The sequence below is a fragment of the Archocentrus centrarchus genome, chromosome 12 (assembly GCF_007364275.1).
Source record: "Archocentrus centrarchus isolate MPI-CPG fArcCen1 chromosome 12, fArcCen1, whole genome shotgun sequence".
Taxonomy (NCBI): Eukaryota; Metazoa; Chordata; class Actinopteri; order Cichliformes; family Cichlidae; genus Archocentrus; species Archocentrus centrarchus.
Window position 1 is genome coordinate 25,984,319 of NC_044357.1, and position 23,918 is coordinate 26,008,236.

Genomic DNA, 23,918 nt, shown 5'->3' on the forward strand with positions numbered 1-23,918 from the left:
GGGTGTTGATTCATTTAAACTAACATATTCATCCTGCTGTAACCAGGTTTCTGTAAGGCAGAATAAATCAATACGTTGATCAATTATTAAATCATTTACTAATAGGGACTTGGAAGAGAGAGACCTAATGTTTAATAATCCACATTTTATTGTTTTATTCTTTGGTGCAGTTGATGAAGCTGTATTATTTATTGTTTTTGAATTTTTATGCTTAAATAGCTTTTTGCTGATTTTAGCTTTGGTTTTTGGTGGTCTGGGAGCAGGCACCGACTCTAACCTTCGCCTGTTGAAGCGGGCCCCGGCCTCAGCTAACAAGGATCTGGACATCCGAATGGCCCTACTAAATGCTAGATCGTTAGCCAACAAAACTTTCCTTCTCAATGACTTTTTCATCGCACAGCAGTTGGATTTTATGTTTGTGACTGAGACGTGGCTTCATGCTGGTGAGTCTGCACCTTTTTCCGAACTTTTACCTCCCGGCTGTTCTTTCTTCAGCTCCCCGCGGATCTCTGGAAAAGGTGGAGGACTTGCTTCAATATTTAAATGCAGTTTTCGCTGTCGTCAGGTCTCGGCAGACCTGTACGCCAGCTTTGAACTGCAGCTGTTGGAGATAAACTCTTCCCCCTCGGTGCTCTGCGCGGTGATTTACCGACCACCGAAGTGCACGAAGGACTTCATCGGTGACTTTGCTGACTTGCTGACGGGTCTCATACTAAAATATGACCGTATTTTAATTGTTGGCGACTTTAATATTCATGTGTGTTGTGAGAGTGGTCCACTGGTTAAAGAATTTGCCTCGCTTATTGACTCTTTTAACTTAACACAACTCGTGTGTGGTCCCACTCATGAAAAAGGTCACACACTGGATCTGGTGTTGTCTTATGGACTTAGAGTCTGCATCACAGGGATACGTGACTGTGGTATATCGGACCATTTTCCTGTTTTATTTACAGCAGCGCTCCCCAGCTCTGGGATAAATAGAGTATCCTCTACACGTCGTGTGCGCTTGGTTAACTCTTCATGCGCTGCTGATTTTGCAGCTGCTTTTAAAAACTCTGACTTAAGCAATTTGGATTTTTGCTTGAGCCTGAATACCGAGGACTTCACTAACTCTTTTATATCTGCTTGCACTGCTGTACTGGACTGTATTGCCCCTTTTACAACCAAACGCACCAAACCTTCCTCCCAGCCCTGGCTGGATGAGACAACCCGCGCTCTCAGACGTGAGTGCAGACGCGCTGAGAGAAGGTGGAAAAAGGATAAGCTCCATGTCTCCTTAGAGATCCTGCGTAACTGTTTATTGAAATACCAGAAAGCAGTAAAATATGCAAAGTCTGCTTATTTCTCTAACATTGTTTCAAGTAACAGTCACAGGCCTCATTTTCTTTTTAGTGTTTTTAATTCACTCGCTGATCCTCGCTGTAATGTGAACCAAGCGAAGGTCTGTCCTGCACTGTGCGAAAACTTTAAGAAATTTTTTGTGGAAAAAATTTCTGCCCTCAGGCCTTCATCACCTCAGCCTGACACAGACTCATCTGCACCTCCTCCCAGCAGAGCTGTCTTTGAGCAGTTTGAGCCTGTCACACTCTCCACACTAAAGGAGGTGATTCACAATATGAGACCTGTAAACTCTCCCACAGACTGTGTTCCGTCTCGCCTTTTTAAAGAGGCTTTTGATTCAGTGGGACCAACTATCCTCGCTCTGATTAACAGTGCGCTTGCATCTGGTTGTGTTCCAGCTGCCTTTAAACATGCAGTTGTACAGCCTCTAATCAAGAAGAAGAACCTTGACCCTGATGTTCTTTCAAATTACAGACCAATTTCTAAATTACCATTTTTATCCAAGGTTCTTGAAAAAGTTGTTTTTAAGCAACTTCAAGCATTTTTAAGTGGACATGGAATGTGGGAAAAGTTTCAGTCAGGTTTTAGAATGCGTCACAGCACAGAGACGGCTCTTTTAAGAGTTTTTAACGATCTGCTTTTAACTGTGGACTCTGGTAGTCCTGCAGTTTTAGTACTTCTAGATCTGTCAGCTGCCTTTGACACTGTGGACCACGAGATCCTTCTATCCCGCCTAGAACATGAAATTGGCATTAAAGGCACGGTTCTGACTTGGTTCAGATCTTATCTTACTGATAGAAGTTTCTCTGTCCATCTAGGAAACTGTTTTTCTACCACAGCAAAGCTTTCTTGTGGAGTGCCTCAGGGGTCCATTCTGGGCCCAATTCTTTTCTCATTGTATATGTTGCCTCTAGGGTCGATTTTTAGGAAACATAATATTTGTTTCCACTGTTTTGCTGACGACATCCAGGTATATATGCCCATCAAACTGAACAGCAGAGATCCATGGGAACCCCTGCTGAACTGTCTAAGTGACGTCAAGTCCTGGATGAGAAACAATTTCCTAAATCTTAATGAAAGCAAAACCGAGGTCATATGCTTTGGTAAATTTGACCCCTCAAGCTACTCCTCTGGCACTCCGAGTCATTTGGCTCCTCACTGTCGTGATGCTGTGAAAAATCTGGGTGTCATTTTAGATAGTAGTTTTAAAATGGAGAAGCAAGTAAGTGCTGTTACCAAAATCAGTTTTTACCAACTCAGAGTCATTGCCAAGGTAAAACCTTATCTCCCGCAGCAGGACCTGGAAAAAGTTATTCATGCTTTTATTACTTCCCGCCTGGACTACTGTAATTCTCTGTACTTTGGCATAGATCAATCATCTGTGCGCCGCCTGCAGGTAGTCCAGAATGCGGCAGCTCGTCTTTTAACCGGTTTAAAAAAGCATGAACACATTACCCCAGTCCTGTCATCCCTTCACTGGCTCCCTGTCCGTTTTAGAATCGATTTTAAGATTTTATTGCTTACTTTTAAAGCCTTAAACGGACTGGCACCTTTGTATCTGTCTGAGCTGCTTCACTGTCACACCCCTGTAAGAGCTCTGAGGTCATCGAACCAGCTGCTCTTACAGAGGCCTAAAACCAGACTAAAACAGAGAGGTGATCGAGCTTTTGCAGCAGCAGCACCAAAGCTATGGAACGATCTACCTCTCCATATCCGCACAGCTCAGACGATACACACATTTAAATCTCTATTAAAAACACATTTCTTTTCCTTGGCATTTGGCTGCAGTGCTACCTCCTTTTAGATGATTGTTTTATGGTATTTTATGGTACTTGTTTTAAACGTTTTAATTTTTAATTTTCTTATGTTATTTATTGTTCTTAATGTTTTTATATATTTATTTTTATTTTATTATTTTATTTATTTATTTTTATTTTTATTTAGTATAGTCCTTGGGGTTACAGATCTTGTACAGCACTTTGGTCAACGTCGTTGTTTTAAATGTGCTTTATAAATAAACTTGACTTGACTTGACTTGACTTGACTCTATGGGGATGGGGTTTTGGGGGGATGGCAGGAGGAGAGAAGCTGCAGAGAGGCGTGTAAGACTGCAACTCTGCTTCCTGGTCTCAACCCTGGGTAGTCAGTTTTTAGGAGGGTTAATAAATTTGGCCAGATTTCTAGAAATGAGAGCTGCTCCATCCAAAGTGGGATGGATGCCGTCTCTCCTAACAAGACCAGGTTTTCCCCAGAAACTTTGCCAGTTATCTATGAAGCCCACGTCATTTTTTGGACACCACTCAGACAGCCAGCGATTCAAGGAGAACATGCGGCTAAACATGTCGCTCCTGGTCTGATTGGGGAGGGGCCCAGAGAAAACTACAGAGTCCGACATCGTTTTTGCAAAGTTACACACCGAGTCAATATTAATTTTAGTGACCTCCGATTGGCGTAACCGGGTGTCATTACTGCCGACGTGAATAACGATCTTACCAAATCTACGATTAGCCTTAGCCAGCAGTTTCAAATTTCCATGAATGTCGCCTGCTCTGGCCCCTGGAAGACATTTGACTATGGTCGCCGGTGTCTCTAGCTTCACGTTTCTCAAAACAGAGTCACCAATAACCAGAGTTTGTTCCTCGGCGGGTGTGTCGCCGAGTGGAGAAAAACGGTTAGAGACGTGAACAGGTTGGTGGTGTACCCGGGGCTTCTGCTTAGGACTACGCTTCCTCCTCACCGTCACCCAGCCGGCCTGTTTTCCCTGCTGCTCGGGATCTGCTGGGGGGGAGCTAACGGCGGCTAAGCTACCATGGTCCGCACCCGCTACAGGGGCCTGGCTAGATGTAGGATTTTCCAGGGTGCGGAGCCGAGTCTCCAATTCAGAAAGCCTGGCCTCCAGAGCTACAAACAGACTACATTTATTACAAGTACCGTTACTGCTAAAGGAGGCCGAGGAGTAACTAAACATGTGACACCCAGAGCAGGAAAGTGCAGGAGAGACAGGAGAAGAAGCCATGCTGGTAGTGAGTCGGCTAAGGGCTAAGCTACTAGCTGAGCTAAGCTAGCGAATTTCTAAAAACAAATAAAGTGAGTAATGTGAATACAGGTGATTCAGCAAAGAGTATGCTATTTAAAGTAGGTGAAGATTACACTAAAATATGTTATTATCCAGATAAATCGAGTTATACAGATATAACAGCTAACAGACAGCAAAACACTGTGCTCCGAAACAGGAACAGGAAGTGATACAATACCGCAGTGAGAGCCAACACCAAGTGACAGCGCCACCCAGTCCCCCAGTTTTCCACAGTTTTCCTTCAGCCGGGCTGCTGGAATACCAGGATCCTAGATTTAGGAGATCCTTTGAAGTCTTTCTCTCTACGATGCTTTTTACATGTGTTTGTACATACATGGACATTTTGATGTCTCACAGTTGGAGTATGACAGACACTGTAAAGCTCTAATGTATCATTAGTATATCAGAGGAAATGGATATTTATGTGTAGAGATAAACTGTTGTTTGGTTTTTGAATCATACCAAGATGATTTTTTCTCTTCTCTGCAGATACACTTTAAATATGTGTGTAATGTTCAGTCTCAGAGAAATATGTTGTCCAACATGCACATTTACATGTGGATGTTTGTTGTGGTTCAAAGTCTTCATCCTTGTGACCTTATGGGACGGCTGCTACGAGGAGTTAAGACGGCTCGTTACAGTTTTACTGTGTGATGAAGAGCAGCAGAGCTGAAAATGCTTTTTATGGAATAAATCAGAGGAAATATGAACCTCACAGTGTGACAGCCACCATTTGTTCATGGAATTGTTTGAATATGGTAATTAAAAATAGAATTAATTAATACGGACAATGCAGTTTAACAGAGTTCTGATAGAAGCCATGAAACTAATGTGCTGCATCTTCAGCCCTTCTTCCAAGATACACTTTTACATCCACAGGAAAGTTCTTCTCTAATTTAGGCTGAAGATGTCGGCCTCCACAAATGAACACCAAAGGGTAGCAGCAAATTTAGAAATGCTGCCTCGTCAGGAAACAACCCCCCTGCTTCATATTGTTCTTTATAAATCAGGATAATAGTCAGTCTGTGAGGACCAATTAATGCTCTGCATTTAAACCCACCCACACAAACATAAGCTGCTGTCTTGAGAATGATTGGCTACCTTAGAGCTGTTTCTCACTCTCCCATCCTCTGTGTTACTAAATTACAAGTACCCTCCCTGCTGTTTCTACCAGCCCACCCAGACACAGCAGGATCATACCATCCTCACCAATGATAGTCTTCATGATTCAATCAGAGCGTTTTCATTTGCTGTCTTCTTCTTCTTGTGTGTCTGCTGTCTCTGATCTCTGCTGGATCTTCTCTGATCTCTCCAGACTCTGTCAGGCTGCTGAATGGTTCCAGTCTGTGTTCAGGCAGACTGGAGGTGAAGTCTGACCAGAGCTGGGCCTCAGTGTGTGAAGCTGACTTTGACCAGCAGGATGCAGAGGTGGTCTGTAGGGAGCTTGGCTGTGGGCCTCCTGCAGTCCCCCAGGGGGCGCTCTATGGAGAAGTGGAGGCTCCAGTGTGGAGCAAAGAGTTCCAGTGTGGAGGCCATGAGTCTGCTCTCCTGGACTGTAGAAGCTCAGGCTCAGCTAGAACCAGCTGCTCACCTGGCAAAGCTGTTGGACTCACCTGCTCAGGTAGAAGAGGAGCTGCAGCTTTGATTTGGTTCAGACTCCCTTTGTTCTGTTGCTGATGACTCTCTGCTCTGTTCAGATTCTTATGATATCAGGTTGGTGGGAGGAGCCAGTCGCTGTGCAGGTACACTGGAGCTGAAACTTCTGGGAGAGTGGAGACCAATGAGTGGCCGTCTTTGGACTGTGAATGAATCAGCTGTTATCTGTGAACATCTGAACTGTGGCTCTGCTGTCTCTGTAGAACAGAGAATAGAGTTCAGTTCCAAACCTTCATGGGACATCAGAGATGGCTGTACTAAGTCTCTGTCTGATCTGAGGGACTGTCCAAAATCAAAATTCACTTACATCTCCTACCATTTCACCTGTTCAGGTAAGCACATTAGTGGCATCTATGAGGTGATCAAAGACTGATTAAACACAGCTGAGTGAATGTGCTGTTACAAAGATGTATCTGCCTAAGTAAGGACGCTGTGCTGCATGAGCTCTTCTTTAACAGTTTTCCTTCAGCCGGGCTGCTGGAATACCAGGATCCTAGATTTAGGAGATCCTTTGAAGTCTTTCTCTCTACGATGCTTTTTACATGTGTTTGTACATACATGGATATTTTGATGTCTCACAGTTGGAGTTTGACAGACACTGTAAAGCTCTAATGTATCATTAGTATATCAGAGGAAATGGATATTTATGTGTAGAGATAAACTGTTGTTTGGTTTTTGAATCATACCAAGATGATTTTTTCTCTTCTCTGCAGATACACTTTAAATATGTGTGCAATGTTCAGTCTCAGAGAAATATGTTGTCCAACATGCACATTTACATGTGGATGTTTGTTGTGGTTCAAAGTCTTCATCCTTGTGACCTTATGGGACGGCTGCTACGAGGAGTTAAGACGGCTCGTTACAGTTTTACTGTGTGATGAAGAGCAGCAGAGCTGAAAATGCTTTTTATGGAATAAATCAGAGGAAATCTGAACCTCACAGTGTCATAATCCAGTAGTGAGGATGGCAATTAGTGGACCCAAAATGCAGAACTCAGAGACGGAAGTAAACTTAAAAGACAGCTTTTCTTGCTGGTTCAGGTAACAGGCAGTAAACTAAACGTAAAAAGATGACAACATCAGGCAAGAGGGAGACACATTAGGGAACTCGCTACAACGAGCGACAATGTGACAGAAAATAATATATACACAGGGAACGATGAGGGACAGCAGGAGGGAACAGATGGACAGAATCACACTAATGAAAACACAGGAAGCAAAACTCAACATGACACACAGGGAACAAGGAGAGCAAAGGAAACAGGAATAGATAACAATAAAAAAAGGACAAGAAACTTTAACGAACAAAGAATCCCAACCAAAGGCACAATGGGAAACGTAACAGAAAAAACTCAATGAAAACAGAACCTTAAAAGAACCAAACACAGAATGCTGGCACATGGCCCAGGACCATGAACCCCACAGTGTGAGAGCCACCATTTGTTCATGCTATTTTTTATGGGAATTAAAACTATAATTAATCAATAGGGACAATGCAGTTCTGATAGAAACCATGAAACTAATGTGCTGCACGTATACTATGTTTCCACTGCCGAGGTGCCGGTGCTCGTGACAGTGCTGGTGTCAGTTTCAATGAACTATTAAAATGCTTAAGAACGGGCCCACGTTTCCACCGCACTTTGTGAACTGCTCCTTTACGTACTAGTGTGGGCGGGTCCTCGTCTGGACACAGAAGCCGAAGGGCACAAATGAGTTGAACCCATTTTTCAGCCGAGCACAGAGTGCGTTTGTGGTGGAAAAAATACTGAAGGGTTCAAATACTGACACCGGTACCGGAACCCCGTCGGTGGAAAAGAGGTCAGAATTTATACCTCTGGTTCATCTTCAGCCCTTCTTCCACCATTTGGTTGAGAACTGAAGAAGCCTTTCGGATGAGAGGTGAAACGTCTTCAAGAAACAAAAAGAAGTCCAGGCGCCTTTTTCAAGCTCCAGAGACCCCTTCTTCCAAGATACACTTTTACATCCACAGGAAAGTTCTTCTCTAATTTAGGCTGAAGATGTCGGCCTCCACAAATGAACACCAAAGGGTAGCAGCAAATTTAGAAATGCTGCCTCATCAGGAAACAACCCCCCTGCTTCATATTGTTCTTTATAAATCAGGATAATAGTCAGTCTATGAGGACCAATTAATGCTCTGCATTTAAACCCACCCACACAAATATAAGCTGCTGTCTTGAGAATGATTGGCTACCTTAGAGCTGTTTCTCACTCTCCCATCCTCTGTGTTACTAAATTACAAGTACCCTCCCTGCTGTTTCTACCAGCCCACCCAGACACAGCAGGATCATACCATCCTCACCAATGATAGTCTTCATGATTCAATCAGAGCGTTTTCATTTGCTGTCTTCTTCTTCTTGTGTGTCTGCTGTCTCTGATCTCTGCTGGATCTTCTCTGATCTCTCCAGACTCTGTCAGGCTGCTGAATGGTTCCAGTCTGTGTTCAGGCAGACTGGAGGTGAAGTCTGACCAGAGCTGGGCCTCAGTGTGTGAAGCTGACTTTGACCAGCAGGATGCAGAGGTGGTCTGTAGGGAGCTTGGCTGTGGGCCTCCTGCAGTCCTCCAGGGGGCGCTCTATGGAGAAGTGGAGGCTCCAGTGTGGAGCAAAGAGTTCCAGTGTGGAGGCCATGAGTCTACTCTCCTGGACTGTAGAAGCTCAGGCTCAGCTAGAACCAGCTGCTCACCTGGCAAAGCTGTTGGACTCACCTGCTCAGGTAGAAGAGGAGCTGCAGCTTTGATTTGGTTCAGACTCCCTTTGTTCTGTTTCTGATGACTCTCTGCTTTCTGCTCAGAGCCTGTCAGGTTGGTGGGAGGAGCCAGTCGCTGTGCAGGTAGACTGGAGCTGAAACATCTGGGAAAGTGGAGACCAGTGATTGGCTCTGACTGGACCCTGAAGGAAGCAGCTGTTATCTGTCAACATCTGGATTGTGGCTCTGCTGTTAGCAGTTATAGTATGTGCTTTTCTACAGCCCAACCCAAATGTTTTATACACACAAGCAATCATTATTACACCCATATCACACAATCAGAGGGTTTTTTTTGTAAAAAGATGTTTGTTATTGTAATGTTACAACTTGGTACTTGTCTCAAACTGTGGCCCTGTCTGAGGGGTCCACCACGTAGGTACACAGGCTGAGTCCTCATCTTTAACCCACATGGGCTCGTCAGTCTAGGTCTGTAGTACCAACATAACTAAAAGAGGGTTCAGGGTCACCTGATCCATCCCTAACTATAAACATTATCACTGGAAAATATGTACCAAAATCACTAATGCTACTATGTAAAATACTTAAGACCACAATAGTGAAATCAAATGAGTTGCGTTTTAGCCTGATTAAATATAAACACATGCAACACACTTTCTGTGTGCTGTTTTGTAAACAAAGGTTAGTGAGACAGATACATGAAAGCGATACAATCATGTCTTATATCGTTTGGTATCAGCTAATCTGTGTATGGACAACAACATTGTTGATGAAGCAGGGAAATGGATGTAACAGTGTGATTTATGACATACAGCTGTTAGCCTAGAACATCGGTAGTCAATGCGTTATGTCTCTTGGTGTGACATCCACATGTCTTAACACAAGGTGTTTTATGACACACATGGTGTTAGCTAAGCTCATTGCTAGTGAATGGGTTACAGTGGAGATAATATATCTTTGTTGTAACGTGTTTTATGGCATACCCATGGTGTGTAGCTGAGAACACCCTCCTTTGTGAGTGTATTACTGTGAACTTTTATAAGGCCACATGCCCTCTGTCCCACACAAATTCTTATACATAGGATACGTAAATAAATATACACACACAAAGTACTTCAACCAACTTTGATAGGTTACATAATGGCTCTAACTACATGCTATGTTTTCAAAACAAACAAACATGATTGCTGAGATATGACGTTATAACTGTGCGATGGGTGTTGTGAGTCTCAGGCTGCATCTTCTCTTAAAAACGAGTGTAGACTCAAACACTCAGGCTGATGTTTCAAAGATCAAATCTGTAAATAATTTGTCATTTTTTACATTGACAGAGATGTTCTTCATCTATTTGAGCTCCATAAAGTATTAATGACAGCTCAGTTTGTACAGACTCAGGTCCCTTTTTTTCAGCTCTTTAAATGACTCACACACATAGGGATCGGTTTTTTAAGTGGATCCATTCTACAGAAGAACATGTGGAAATATTCCAGTTTGAGCTGTCAAAAATATGAACATTCAGAACAAAGTGATGGGTATGGGTCTCAACAAGTATGAACAGTGCAAGACTCAAACTTGTTATGCTCTGTGTGCATCAGACTGCTCAGGGGCACAGCTATATACTTCCTGAGGTGTATGTGGACACATTTTCAGCCTTTCGTTTACACGATGGCGTTTCAGAAACGATCCGCGCTTACACGATGACATGTGAAACGATGGAAACGATGGAAACGATGAAAAGATGTAGTTCCCATGCCAGGCCACAAGTTGGCGTTGGTTTTCTCTTTGCAAAGTTTGTTTATGCAAGACGCACATGCGTGGAGTCACACAGTAGGAAGTGCGGCAAATTGTTCATTACTTACAAAACGGCCAATGTGAGAGGTTTTGTGTGGACTGATGATGAGGTTGGATCGCTGCTGCACACAACGCTGAATTACAAAACGGTAAAAACACAACAAAAGCACAAGAAGCACTCGTGAATCCACGAGTACTGTTTATCAATTTGCCCGTGTGCGAAAAACTGTGGCCGTCGCAACCATAGTGCGCATGTGCGAGTCGAGCATTTTCAAATCACCCTGGTTTCAAGTGTTTACACGAGAACGCAAGCCTGAAACGCTCCACTCTGGACCCCGTTTCTGAAACACATCGTTTTCACTCCGTTGTCGGGTAAACGGAAGGCCGAACGCATCGAAACGACACCGTTTCAAAATGAAAACGGTGTCGTGTAAACGGCACCTTAGACTCTCTGTTGGCAGCGGTTAGACGATATAACCTGTGGTGCTGAAAGCTGGTATAGATCCTTTCAGGAAAAAAATAAAACCGATGATCATCCAAATTTAGTAAAAAGTAGTTCAAGTTTATTTATCCAAAGCAAAGTTACACTTAACCATCGGGTTGTGGATTTAAATCAAATATAGGAGTGATGGATGGCCATTGGCCAACACAGAAGATGGTGCGATCGAGCATGTATCAATGTACACAGTGATTAAAGTGTGTGAAAACACCTATCATTAATGATTAAAGGGTCTTCTAACAGTCCTTAGTGTTTAGGAAAATAGCTGTGCTCGTGTTGTTATTCAGCTCCACCTGTCAGGGTTCTTGTCCAGCTTACATTGATCAAATGCAGCTGGGCGTTATAAAATAGTGATTTGTGACGTATGAAGTTACGGTTTCTTTTATGAATAAAAACATTTTACAGCACACATGGCAGAGAAGCAAACATTGTTTTTTAGCTGATTATTAGGGTGTACACTAGATAGGTAATACTATTCTTAACCTGTGATGCTTTAAAGGTGTTTTACTTTATGTTCTGACTTTATTGAGTTGAACTTATAACGCGGTTAGAAAAGGATGATAAGAACCTGCTGCAATAATGCTTTCACAGAGCCGACAGGGTTTATTATGGCTGAATAAAAACAGCAGAGATTTTAAAACACAAAAACAAACTAAAGTAGCTCAGACTATGCTAGTGGGAATGCACGATCAAACTGTATGTGCCTGTGAGGACTTCTATCTCCTAATGGACCTCATGTGAGTGCAGATCCTGTTGGTCTCTTTGTCTTTGTGAGTGCAAATTAGTGGCAGCTACTGTTAGAGAAATGCAGAGGTGATAACAGAAATACAGGAGAGCTGTGAGAACTCTTTTTTTTCACCCTTAGATAGGAAAATACACACTGACTGCTTTAACCACAGTTTTCCTTGGTCATAGCATGTAAGTGCTGTTTTGAATGAAAAGGTAATTAAATATATATATATGTGAAGAGACACCGTCTCCTCCAGCAGGCTGTGATGGGGCAATTGTAAGCATGCTTAGTTTTGTAAAGCTCAACTGTGAGTCTCACACAGACAAAAGTTACAAGAAACATTTACGTTACATCAACCTTGGATCTTCATATGGGAAAATATAGCAAACTTAAAACAGCATACGTTGCACATAATGTTTCACTCTCACACTCAATTAGAGACGCTACATCATGAGTATAGTGTATACTTTGACTGAGATGGCAGCTATGCTTTATCAAAAACCTATGTTTTTTTTCTGCATGTGGTGGGGAAGAATTTAGACTTTGTTAATACTTTAATAAAACTTATCTGAGTGTATCCACATTGGTCTCCACAGCAGAGATGATACGTTGTAGCACCACATGTCTTAATGCTACTGATTTTATGTCATACACACGCTGCCTCGGTGAGAACATCCTCTGTGAGTCTATTACTGCGGAGTTATCACACACAGTCTGCCCCACAAATCTTATACATAGGATACATAAATAAAAATACACATACGCTGTAATTCGGCCGCCTTTGCTATGGTACATAACACCTCTAACTATTTGCTACGTTTTCAAAACAAACACACACATGGAAATATAAGCGTGAGCTTGGGTGTTGCGTGTCTTACACTCTTCTCTTAAAACAAATGTAGACTCAAACAGTATCACACTGCAGCACTATTTGTGGTTTTGATGAATTAAATATATGCTATCTGTATGAGTTTTGTTCTAAACATCTTAGATATTTGATATGTTTGATGAAAGCCTATAGGAGGAGACGGATGCGAGCAAAGGCACGTGTCAGGTAGGGATACGCACGAGTAGAAAAGCACGTATTATAACTACTGCTGTTTCCGTAGGACAGAGAGAGGGGGTCAGCACCGTCAAGTTTCATGTGTGGGTGATGACACCTGACTGTGTTCAGGGCGGATCTGCTCTGGGGAGCTGTGCAGTATTTAATTACTCTCTTTTCATCACACATATCACCTGCTCAGGTAAGTCCACCGTAATCTGTGACATTATGAATGCTACTCATGTTTCCAGTTACAGTCAGTGTTTTTTTATCCGGTCTTTAAGGCTGACGTCATTTCCGGGTCCAAATGCTCCTAAATAAACAGCAATGGTATAACCAGTGACTGTTCGCTAGATGATTGTAACAAACCTTATCAGCTGCAGCCATTTCTGCTTCTCATCGCTAAAATCACAGCTGAGTGTGTTTTTTTCGAGTCGGATCGGTTCAAACAACCAGGGACACAGCATTGCGACATATTGATCATGTGACAGTTTGGTCACATGATCAATATGGAATTCTATGTCATCACTTAACAACCGGAATCAATTGAAAAGATTCTGGAAGCTTCAAACTCTCCATGGACTACTGAACATCACCTGACATGACACACCTGGAGGAAACTGTGTACACCAGGGGTCTCAAACTCCTGGCCCACGGGCCACTTCCGCCCCCCGCCCCCCCTGCTTCTGGCCCGCAAATTGATGTTAAAAGTATAATACAATTTGGCCCGTTAAGTTACTTTTTTCCTTTCCCCTTCAATTAAGACAACTATTTGTCGTGTAATTTAAATTAGATATCCCCAGGTACCAGCGCGTACGTCATTTGGTACTGGGCTGCACTGAAAAAATAAATTATTATGAAAAAATAAATATGCGCAAAATCGGCCGTGATGCAGATTCAACTCCGGGATCAACCATGAAACTCTCCCTGCTGCTGCTTTCTTATGAGTTGGATGAACCCAGAATCTCTGTTTCTTCTTTCTCTTGTTTAGAAACATCAGGACCTCATTACATCATCGCTTGATGCCTACTGCATTTTGTTTTCACGTGCGTTATATGAGGACGATTTATTCGCAAAAACACAACGCGTCCAGTGTGAATATAAGTTACATGGCAGGTTCGCATCCGAAAGATTCGGAATTTCGTGTGGTTTTTACGCAATGCATCCGGTGTAAAACGGCCTTTGGCCTGGGGCAGTGTCTGTGTTCAAGGTCAGAGTTACAGGTTACATCAGTGTACCAAAAATGAGTTTGAGTCAAAGCTGCTGATGCTCAGATTCATTCAATGAATTCAACATTTATACAACCTGCTACTTTCACTTTCTTACTTTGAGTACATTTCAGAGCCTGTACTTTTTACTTTTATACTTATACTTAAGTAAATAAGTACAAATAAAGGCATACACAAGCACTTGTACTCATATATATATATATATATATATATGAGTACAAGTGCTTGTGTTAGTACATAACACAGTGGCCCCCCGCTGAGATGACAGAAGCAACAGTGGCCCCCAGGTCATTTGCGTTTGAGACCCCTGGTCTACACCTTTCACTGTTACGTACCATCATGTGTGTGATTACAGACCTGCTGATTCAGCCAATCATTTCTGGATCCTCCATGGACGGGGTCTCTGAGGCCCAGCAGCAAGGGCTTCAGGTATCCAGAAGCTCCAACTTTACCATCAGCTGTTCCATCCAGCCACAGTTCCCAGGAGGCTTCTTCCAGCTCACCTTCAACGAAGAATACAAATACATGCAGGCAGCTGTCAATCACTCTGCCCACTTCCTGTTTCCTCCAGCAGAGCCCGCCCACCAAGGAAGTTACAGCTGTGTTTATCACGTTTACGTTTTTTCCCATAACTTTTCATCTGAGAGCCGCCTGCTGTCTGTCACTGTCTCAGGTAAGCTGAAGGTAAGCTCAGCCATCAACATGTAGATGATCACACAGTCATGCTGTAGTTTTCTCAGACCAGGAGCGACATGTTTAGCCGCATGTTCTCCTTGAATCGCTGGCTGTCTGAGTGGTGTCCAAAAAACGACGTGGGCTTCATAGATAATTGGCAAAGTTTCTGGGGAAAACCTGGTCTTGTTAGGAGAGACGGCATCCATCCCACTTTGGATGGAGCAGCTCTCATTTCTAGAAATCTGGCCAAATTTATTAACCCTCCTAAAAACTGACTACCCAGGGTTGAGACCAGGAAGCAGAGTTGCAGTCTTACACGCCTCTCTGCAGCTTCTCTCCTCCTGCCATCCCCCCAAAACCCCATCCCCATAGAGTCGGTGCCTGCTCCCAGACCACCAAAAACCAAAGCTAAAATCAGCAAAAAGCTATTTAAGCATAAAAATTCAAAAACAATAAATAATACAGCTTCATCAACTGCACCAAAGAACAAAACAATTAAATGTGGATTATTAAACATTAGGTCTCTCTCTTCCAAGTCCCTGTTAGTAAATGATTAGAGATTGCTTTGGGCACATTGTAAAAATCAAATTTCTATGCATGATTCAATAAAAAAAAAAGAATTTTATGTTAATTAATCTTTTATTGTCTTATTTTGTTCTAGTATTAATGCCCTTTAGTAAGGTGTTTATCTCTGGGACAAGTTGTAAAATTTATGACAATATAGTTTAAAATTCAAAATTCATACCCTCCTTTGAGTTTTCTAAGACATCCAATAAGTCAAATTTGAGACCCTTCTGCGGGCCAAGTCCGGCCCCCAAGCCTTATGTTGGACATTCCTGAACCAGCCATTTATTTTCTCTCTTTTTGTTAATATTGATTAAAAATAAAATAAAGCAAATAAGAATTCCAAATATAATTGTTCCCTTTTGTCTAATTCTTCAGTGTTCGTTCAGTAACAGCATTAATGTTTGTGATAACCTCTGAGGAGCGAGTGCTGCTCCGCTGTTTGAGCCTTGCTCTCTGATAACACCTGGTGTGGTTTAAATACAAATCACACATTAATCATTTTGTTTTTTATCAAGTTTTTAGCATTATTCTAATTTTTCCACTAATGAATTACAACAGTTTGGATTAAGTATGTTATTTAAGTCTTTACAGTAATATTTAGTTTCATAAACTTTCCTTAACAGTCGAAATAATGGAAACTCCTTCCTCTTCAAATCCACTAATGGGTTTTCTTCAGTGGGACCCTGTGACTGAGCAGGCTAAAGGCCTACCGCTCCCCACGTCAGAAACACACCTGTTGTTGACATTTCTCTGGGCCCAGACTTTACACAGAGGTCATGGGGTCACAAACTCACAGATCACCTGTTATTGCCAGATGTTGGACCTTCCTGCAGAGCGTCAGGTGGAACCAGGAGTCTTCTGTTGGCATGACCTTGCTCACCTTGAACTGCACCAGAGTTTCTTTATTGATAAGTGATCAGAATTCAGTCTCCTGGAGCACCACTGATATTATTCAGACTCCTGTTGGAATCAAACTGAAAGATCTCTGTTATTTAACATTGTCATCTCTTACACTGCTTTATAAAAATACATTTTACATTTCTCCTATTATCAATCCCTCCTTTGAGACATAAATTATTTATGTCTCAATAATTTAGCTAAGATCATACTTTTTTGTATTTTTTCTTCAAAGTTTGATTTACTGTGATAATCATTGATTTGTTAACACAATCAAAATGATCAATGCTCTTCTCTTATAATCCTGCTATTATCATTATAATCAAATCTGCCAAATAACCAAAGTAAATGCACAGAAGTATAGCTCAGGTACTTTCATTTTATCATCTATTTTCATAAACTAAAATAGATGAGATTTGACTTTTGTGTCTAATCCAGCTGTTTGTCACCAAATATTCACATGACTGTTTTTTCTAACCTTTCTTTTTTTAAGGTTTCTCATAGAAACCTTTCTTGAAATTTGACAACCAGAAGTCAAAGCAGTGGATTAAACATCATTTACATTTAACACCTCAATTTGAGACAGTTAAGGCATTAGTCTGTTATCCTGGCTTTATTTTAGCAAAATCAACTAGAAAGATTTTTGACATCCCCAATTACTATTATATTATAATTATCATTGATCACTCTGTCCTAAATGATCAGGCTTGAAAGGAAAAGCATCCTGAAATCACAACCTAGAAAATTTAAAACACCTATAATGTAACCAGTTTTCCACTTTTGTCTTTTCTTTGGATTTAAACTTTTTAGTTCCGTTTATGTTAAAAACCTAAAAATTATTCTTTATTTTTTAATATATTTAACATATTATAATTCTCTTCTAATGATATATCAGTTTCTAGTGGTTTTGATATGAATTTCAACATTTTTCTTTAGCTGTTGTTTTTTTCTCAGAAATTGTCTATAAATGTTTGTCCAGAAGAAAAGCAACAATAACTCACAGGACCTGTAATTATAATCGATGCACTTCATGCATCCACGTTTTCAGGGCCAAATCCACAAAGGCTTGTCAGAATAAATGGTTAAATATTTGGATCAATCATCATTCATATTACACACATTTGTGGATTTTCTGATCAGCATAATAAATTATTCCCACTCTCTAAAAATGGCTGTTCAAACCTAATTAATAAGCCCCTCCTGTCATGGCTTGTGTGTGGCAGGCAGGATTGGACCCCAGGATGCAGACTCACAAAATAGAACTTAAAGGAGGATTTATTGAGAAAATACCAGAAACCAAAACTCAGCTAGACAGGAGCTGGACGGATGCCAGAACTGAAATAAACTACAGAGAAGGGGCGCACACAGCGAGGCAACACAGGAGACGGCACGACAAAGAACAGATGAACACCGAGGGCTTAAATACATGATAGGTAATCAGGGCGAGAGGAAACAGCAGGTGACACTAATAACATGCAGGAAGCAAAACTAAACACAAAGCACAGGGGGGACAAGACTGGCAAAATAAAACAGGAAGTGACTAAACAAGGTGCACGCAGACTACATACGGGGGACAGAGACGCAGACTAGTCACAACACTAGGAATAAAACTCAACATGAAAACACAGGAGGTCAGGGTCAGGACAAAATGACAAAACAGACACAAGACCACAGATGCAGGGGACACAGGGACAGAGGAACACAGAGACAGAGGAACACAGGAACACAGGAACACAGGGACAGAGGAACACAGGAACACAGGGACACAGGAACACAGGAACACAGGGACAGAGGAACACAGGCACACAGGGACACAGGAACACAGGAACAGAGGAACACAGGAACACAGGGACAGAGGGACACAGGGACAGAGGGACACAGGAACACAGGGACACAGGAACAGAGGAACACAGGAACACAGGGACAGAGGGACACAGGGACAGAGGGACACAGGGACACAGGAACACAGGGACAGAGGAACACAGGAACACAGGGACAGAGGAACACAGGAACACAGGGACACAGGATACCAGGGACACAGGAACACAGGGACACAGGGACACAGGAACACAGGAACACAGGGACACAGGAACACAGGGACAAGAGTATCAAAATAAACTGAAAATAACAAAACTCAGGGAAAGAAAAACGAAACACAAAACGCTGGGCAGACGGTCCGGGACCACGACACCGCTTAGCTGTAGAAGTCACTTCATTAATCTGGCTCAGCTCTATTATCACATTTAGCATCTGTGCTTCATACCTTTATGCATTATTATTATTTTCAAAACTGTATGCTTAATAAGTGAAACTTCCCCCCACACTCATAAACACACACAAACACACACACACATCACCTGCTGGATTACTTCAGAACAGCTGATATGGCAGCTGAAAAGGCTTCTTATTTACACTCAGTTCTTATTTTAAACATGTCACCATTTATGTTACAGAGGAATTTAGCAGTCAGCCTTCAACTATTGATTAGACGAGTTCACAGGCTTCATCGTCACTCTTCACTCTCTCTACCCCAGACACACATCACAAACACTGATACAGACACACACACACTAACACACACGCAAACACATTCAAACATTGTTCACTTTCTCTCAGTATACATCCTTGTTGTAGACTTTTCTTTTCCGTGTCACCTGATTTTGGGATTGCTACCAAATGTTCTGACCTTCTGTTGTCAGAAATGTAAATCAGAGTGTTTGACCCAAACATCAACTTTTACCTCATTAAAATGGAGACGGCACTCCGTTTCATTTAGCTTTAGCCTTAATATCTGTGCTTGGGACTTTACACATCATCAATTTTCCATCACTGGTTATTTTGAAGATTTCACCCTTGTTTTGATTTCCCAGCATCGCAACCGTTTTTCCACACAATCAGTGTTGTCAGTCATTTTGTCACAATATCCAAAAACACCCTGATCAACAGCCAATTATTCAAACACAGTTCAATACATCAATTATGCCCTACTGCGTTCCCTGAACGATCTTTAGGTGCTGTTGGACCCTTTTGGAAAATTGTTCTTTAATTTTTGTGTTCTGCGAACACCAAAAAGATATTTTAGAATTTATTACTGATGTTTGAAAGTGGGACGCTGTGCGAACTTAAACCCTTCTGTTATTCTATTTCACTGTCTCTCTGTGAACAGTCTTTGACTTTTACGGGTTCATTGCTTTCATGACTGGTCCTGAAATAAGGGTCAGCCTGAAGATTGACGTGTAAATCACAAGTAATTGTTTTCATTGACCGATGAGCAGCAGAACACGATTATTTGCTTTCATCAACCTCCAAAAAAAATACGGACAACAAATAATTTTCTTACTTTCACAACCTTTAAATAGGACCAGCAAAGACAGATGATCAGTCTCACTCGGACTCGCACCGGCACACCCAAAATAATTGTAATCAAATTATTGTTCTAATTTTCTTTTTCAGATTTAACTCTCACTCTTAACTCTTAACCTTTTATTCTTTAAATCTTTATTTCATATGACAGTTGTACCCCCCCCCCCCCCCCCCCCGTGAACTTGAATCTATCTAATCTATCTGTGATGATGTGAAAGTTTGCGTGAAGATGAGGCTGAAATGATTTTAAATCTTGAAAACTGAACTAAATAGATTTAAAGTGACTTAAATGTTGTCAACATGAAAGTTCTCATATCCAGAGAATAAATCTCGACATATTTTCCACTGGAAATCACCTAAATCTGAGTCCGAGTCCGCCCGAACAGCAGGAGGAGCCAAACGAATCAGGATCAGGGATTCAGACCGGATAAGGTCCAGATCCAGTTCAGGCTCCAGTCATTTCCCAACTCATCCAGTCCAGATCTGTTCATAATGGATTCATTTTCCCGACAGTATCTGCATTCTTTAATTAAAATGCCTCATCCTTCCAAAACTGTACTAAAATATTTAAAACATGAACTAACATGAAACTATGACTGACCTCTGACCTTTAACAGTAACTCAGTGAAACATCTCTGCTGTGGCTGTCAGAGAGCCGTCATCTATCAGTGAAGCTGATCTTAGATCAGATCTGAAATTGTTAAACTGGAAACTGCGGCCCCTGAATTTGGACACAGCTCCAGTGTTTTGTTTTTTTTTAACTCAAAGTTTTTATTTTATATAGACATTATAAAAAAACAGAGAACAAACACGAAACTCAATGCAGTGCCAGTGGGATACATATTCTTAAAGATTATATTCAAACATCGTCTACTTCAAAGATTCCAGTGGTGTCTCTGTTTTGTGATTTGTATTCGTCCCATTTCTTGCATTTCCCGTTGAATTTTGCCAGTTGGAGTCTTAGTCTGTGTGTGAGACGTTCCATTCCAAGGATCTCCTCAACTGTGACCAACCAGTTCCTCTGGGTGGGAGGATCCTCTTTATGCCACTTCCTGGTGATGGCCTTCTTGGCTGCAGCCAGCAGAATTTTTACTAAATATGTGTCCTCGTGCTGTATGGTGTCCTTAGTCAGGTTACATAGGTATTGTATCTTACATGTCTTTGGTATCTCATACCCCAGAATAGTTCCAATGCCCACCCATACATCATTCCAGTAATTAACCATTTTATTACATTCCCAGAATATATGACTATGACCTGCATTCTGGTCCCCACACCCTCTCCAGCATGTTTTTTGTATACTTGAAAATTAGTTTTTTGATTTAGGAGTGATAAAGAATCTGATAATGTTTTTCCAGCAAAATTCCTTCCACATCCTGGAGTTGGTAGTGGTTTTCTGGATTTCACAAATATTATACCACTCCTCCTCAGATATCTGTATTTTGCTTTCTTTTGCCCATCTGTCTCTTATATACAGTGTAGAGGTTTTTCTGTTTTTCTGCAGACCCTGGTATAATGATGATACCACTTTCCCCACACTATTCCTATATGCCTTACATATTGTTACTGTAATTTGGTTCAACTCCTGGTGGAGATCTGGCGTTATATCCTTCTCAAAGTAGTCTCTAACTTGGTAGTATCTGAACTGGTCACAATCTTCCAGTCCAAATTCCCTTTTCAGTTTTTGAAAGCATTTAATTTTGCCCTGTTCAATTATTGTGCATATTGCTGTAATCCCCTTGTTTATCCATTGTTTGTAATTTCTATCCATTTCCCCTGGTTTAAATTTAGAGTCGCAGGTCAACCAGTTCAGAATTTTTATTTCCCTCTCCAAATCATATTTCCGAACAACCTTAAACCAGATTTCTAAAGTGAATGAAGTAAATTGATCAAGCATGGTCCTATATTTTCTAAACATATCCCTGTTAGCAATTATTCTCTGAATATGGTTTCCCTCTCCTGACGATTCAATATCTTTCCACCTTGCAGTATATTCAGGATCACACCAGTACACCAAGGGTCGAATCTGTGCCGCATAATAATATTCTAAGAGGTTCGGTAAAGCTAACCCTCCTCTGTCTTTGGGAATCTGGAGAGTTGTAAATTTTATCCTTGGCCTTCCCCCCGCCCCCCAAATAAAGCGTGAGATTTTTTTATTCCATTCTTTGAATTGTGATGTGGGGATGTCTATTGGTAATGATTGAAATAAATATAAGATTCTTGGTAAAACGTTCATCTTTATGATTTCTATTCTGGAACTAAAATCCAATGTTAGTATTGACCATCTATCCATATCTTTTTGGATTTCCTGATTTAAAGTCCCATAATTAATTTTGTACATTTGTGTTAAGTCACTACTAATATTTACACCTAGATATTTTATTGTTTTTGCTTTCCATTTGAATTTATATGTTTGTTTAATGGATTGGGGTGGGATATAGTTTATGGGTAGCACCTGTGTTTTGGTCACATTAAGTTTATAACCTGATAAGTAGTGAAATGAGTCCAGCCTTTCCATAAGTCTTGGAAGACAGACATTTGGTTGTTTTAGACTAATCATAACATCATCTGCAAATAGTCCAATTTTATGTTCCATACCCTTTACTTCTATCCCTACTATACCTTCATCTTCTCTTATTGCTTGGGCCAAAGGTTCTATGAATATTGCAAAGAGAGTTGGTGATAGACAGCAGCCCTGCCTAGTAGATCTTTCTAGTTCAAACCAGTTCGTGAGACTGCCATTTATTTTAATTCTTGCTATCGGGTTTTGATAAAGTGTTTTAATTATGTTTACTGAGTCCATATTGAAACCAAATCTTTCTAAACTAAGATATAAAAATCTCCAACTGACGCTATCGAAAGCTTTTTCTGCATCTAAGCTGAGCAGCAGTGTACTTTCTCCCCTTTTCGTAACTTCCTCAATTATGTGTAAAGTCCTCCTTATATTGTCTTGTGTTTGACGCCCCTTAATAAAGCCACATTGGTCTTCATTAATTAATTCTGTCATAAGTATTTCAAGTATCTTAGCTAGAATGGTTGTATATATCTTATAATCACAATTTAATATTGATATTGGCCTATAATTTTGGCAGAGTTCTTTATCCTTCCCCTCCTTGGGAAGGACTGTGATTATTGCTTCTCTCCAAGAGTGGGGAGTCTTGCCTTTTTTTATGGTTTCATTGAATGCTGCTAGTAACATTGGTCCTAATTCTTTTTTAAACATTTTATACCATTCGGCTGGGAATCCGTCACTTCCTGGGGCTTTATTTGATTTTAACTTATTAATGGCATCTTCCAATTCCTTTTCTGTGATACACGAACTTATACTTTCGTTCTGTTTCACTCCTATTGTTGGTAAATCTAGCGAACCCAAAAAATATCTTATTTGTTCTTCATCTGCCGAAACCGGTTGCGTATATAGCTTCCTATAGTACTTTTCGAATGCTTTTTCTATTTTTCCTGGTTCAAATTCTAGTGAGTTAGTTGTGGGGTCTCTGATTTTATGAATTGTGTTCATGTGTTGTTGTTTCCTTATTCGCCTAGCTAGTAATTTTGTAGCTTTGGGGCCTGTTTCGTAATAGGTCTGCTTGAGAAGTCTAGATTTTATTTCCACTTTGTCCCTAAGTATCTCATTCACTTCTGTCCTCACTTCCTTAATTCGTTGAATTAAACCTACGTCTTTTGAGGCCTTATGTTGTTGCTCCCATTGTTTAAGTTCTTCAATCTTCTTCCGATATAAATTAAGCCTAACTTTCTTATTGTATGCTGTTCGAGATATTAGTTTTCCCCTCATAACTGCTTTCCATGCTGTATTCCTTTTCCTACTGTTCATATTTAATGTCAAGTGGAGAGTGCAAAGATCCGATAAGTCAGTTACTCCGATCCTGCACTCTTCTATCCTAAATCTGTCTGCTGTATTCATGAGGAAATAATCTATTCTAGTATAGACTGAGTGAGGAGCCGAGTAGAATGTGAAATCCCTTTCAAATGGATGTAGTTCTCTCCAGACATCGATAATTCCCAGTTCTAATAATACAGTATTTAAGTATCGAGTCACATGGGTTTTGCTGCTTTTCTTTGCACTAGTTGTGTCCAAGTCTTGGTTCAGCGTAATGTTAAAATCCCCTCCACATATCAGTATCCCTTCTATTTCTTGAACAACAAATTCGAAAAAGCTCTTGAAAAAACTCTTAGCACTATCCGGGGCTGCGTAGACATTGACGAGTGTAACTATCTGATTATCTATTTTCCCTTTAATCAGTATGTATCTTCCCTCTTTATCCTTCATTTCCTTTAAGGTCTCAAATTTTATTGCATTTGATATTAAAAT

The 23,918-nt window shown here is 41.0% G+C and overlaps 1 protein-coding gene across 3 annotated transcripts in view; it reads left to right on the plus strand.

The window, feature by feature from the left end:
* LOC115789142 (scavenger receptor cysteine-rich type 1 protein M130-like) overlaps positions 1-23,918 on the plus strand; it is a 59,531-nt gene that overhangs the window by 32,589 nt on the left and 3,024 nt on the right. For all 3 annotated transcript variants that reach the window (XM_030742383.1, XM_030742384.1, XM_030742386.1), the window contains 6 exons: positions 5,733-6,038; positions 6,115-6,405; positions 8,499-8,804; positions 8,883-9,041; positions 12,925-13,059; positions 14,442-14,759. In XM_030742383.1, coding sequence (XP_030598243.1) covers positions 5,733-6,038; positions 6,115-6,405; positions 8,499-8,804; positions 8,883-9,041; positions 12,925-13,059; positions 14,442-14,759 — 1,515 coding nt within the window. The remainder of the gene's footprint in view (positions 1-5,732; positions 6,039-6,114; positions 6,406-8,498; positions 8,805-8,882; positions 9,042-12,924; positions 13,060-14,441; positions 14,760-23,918) is intronic.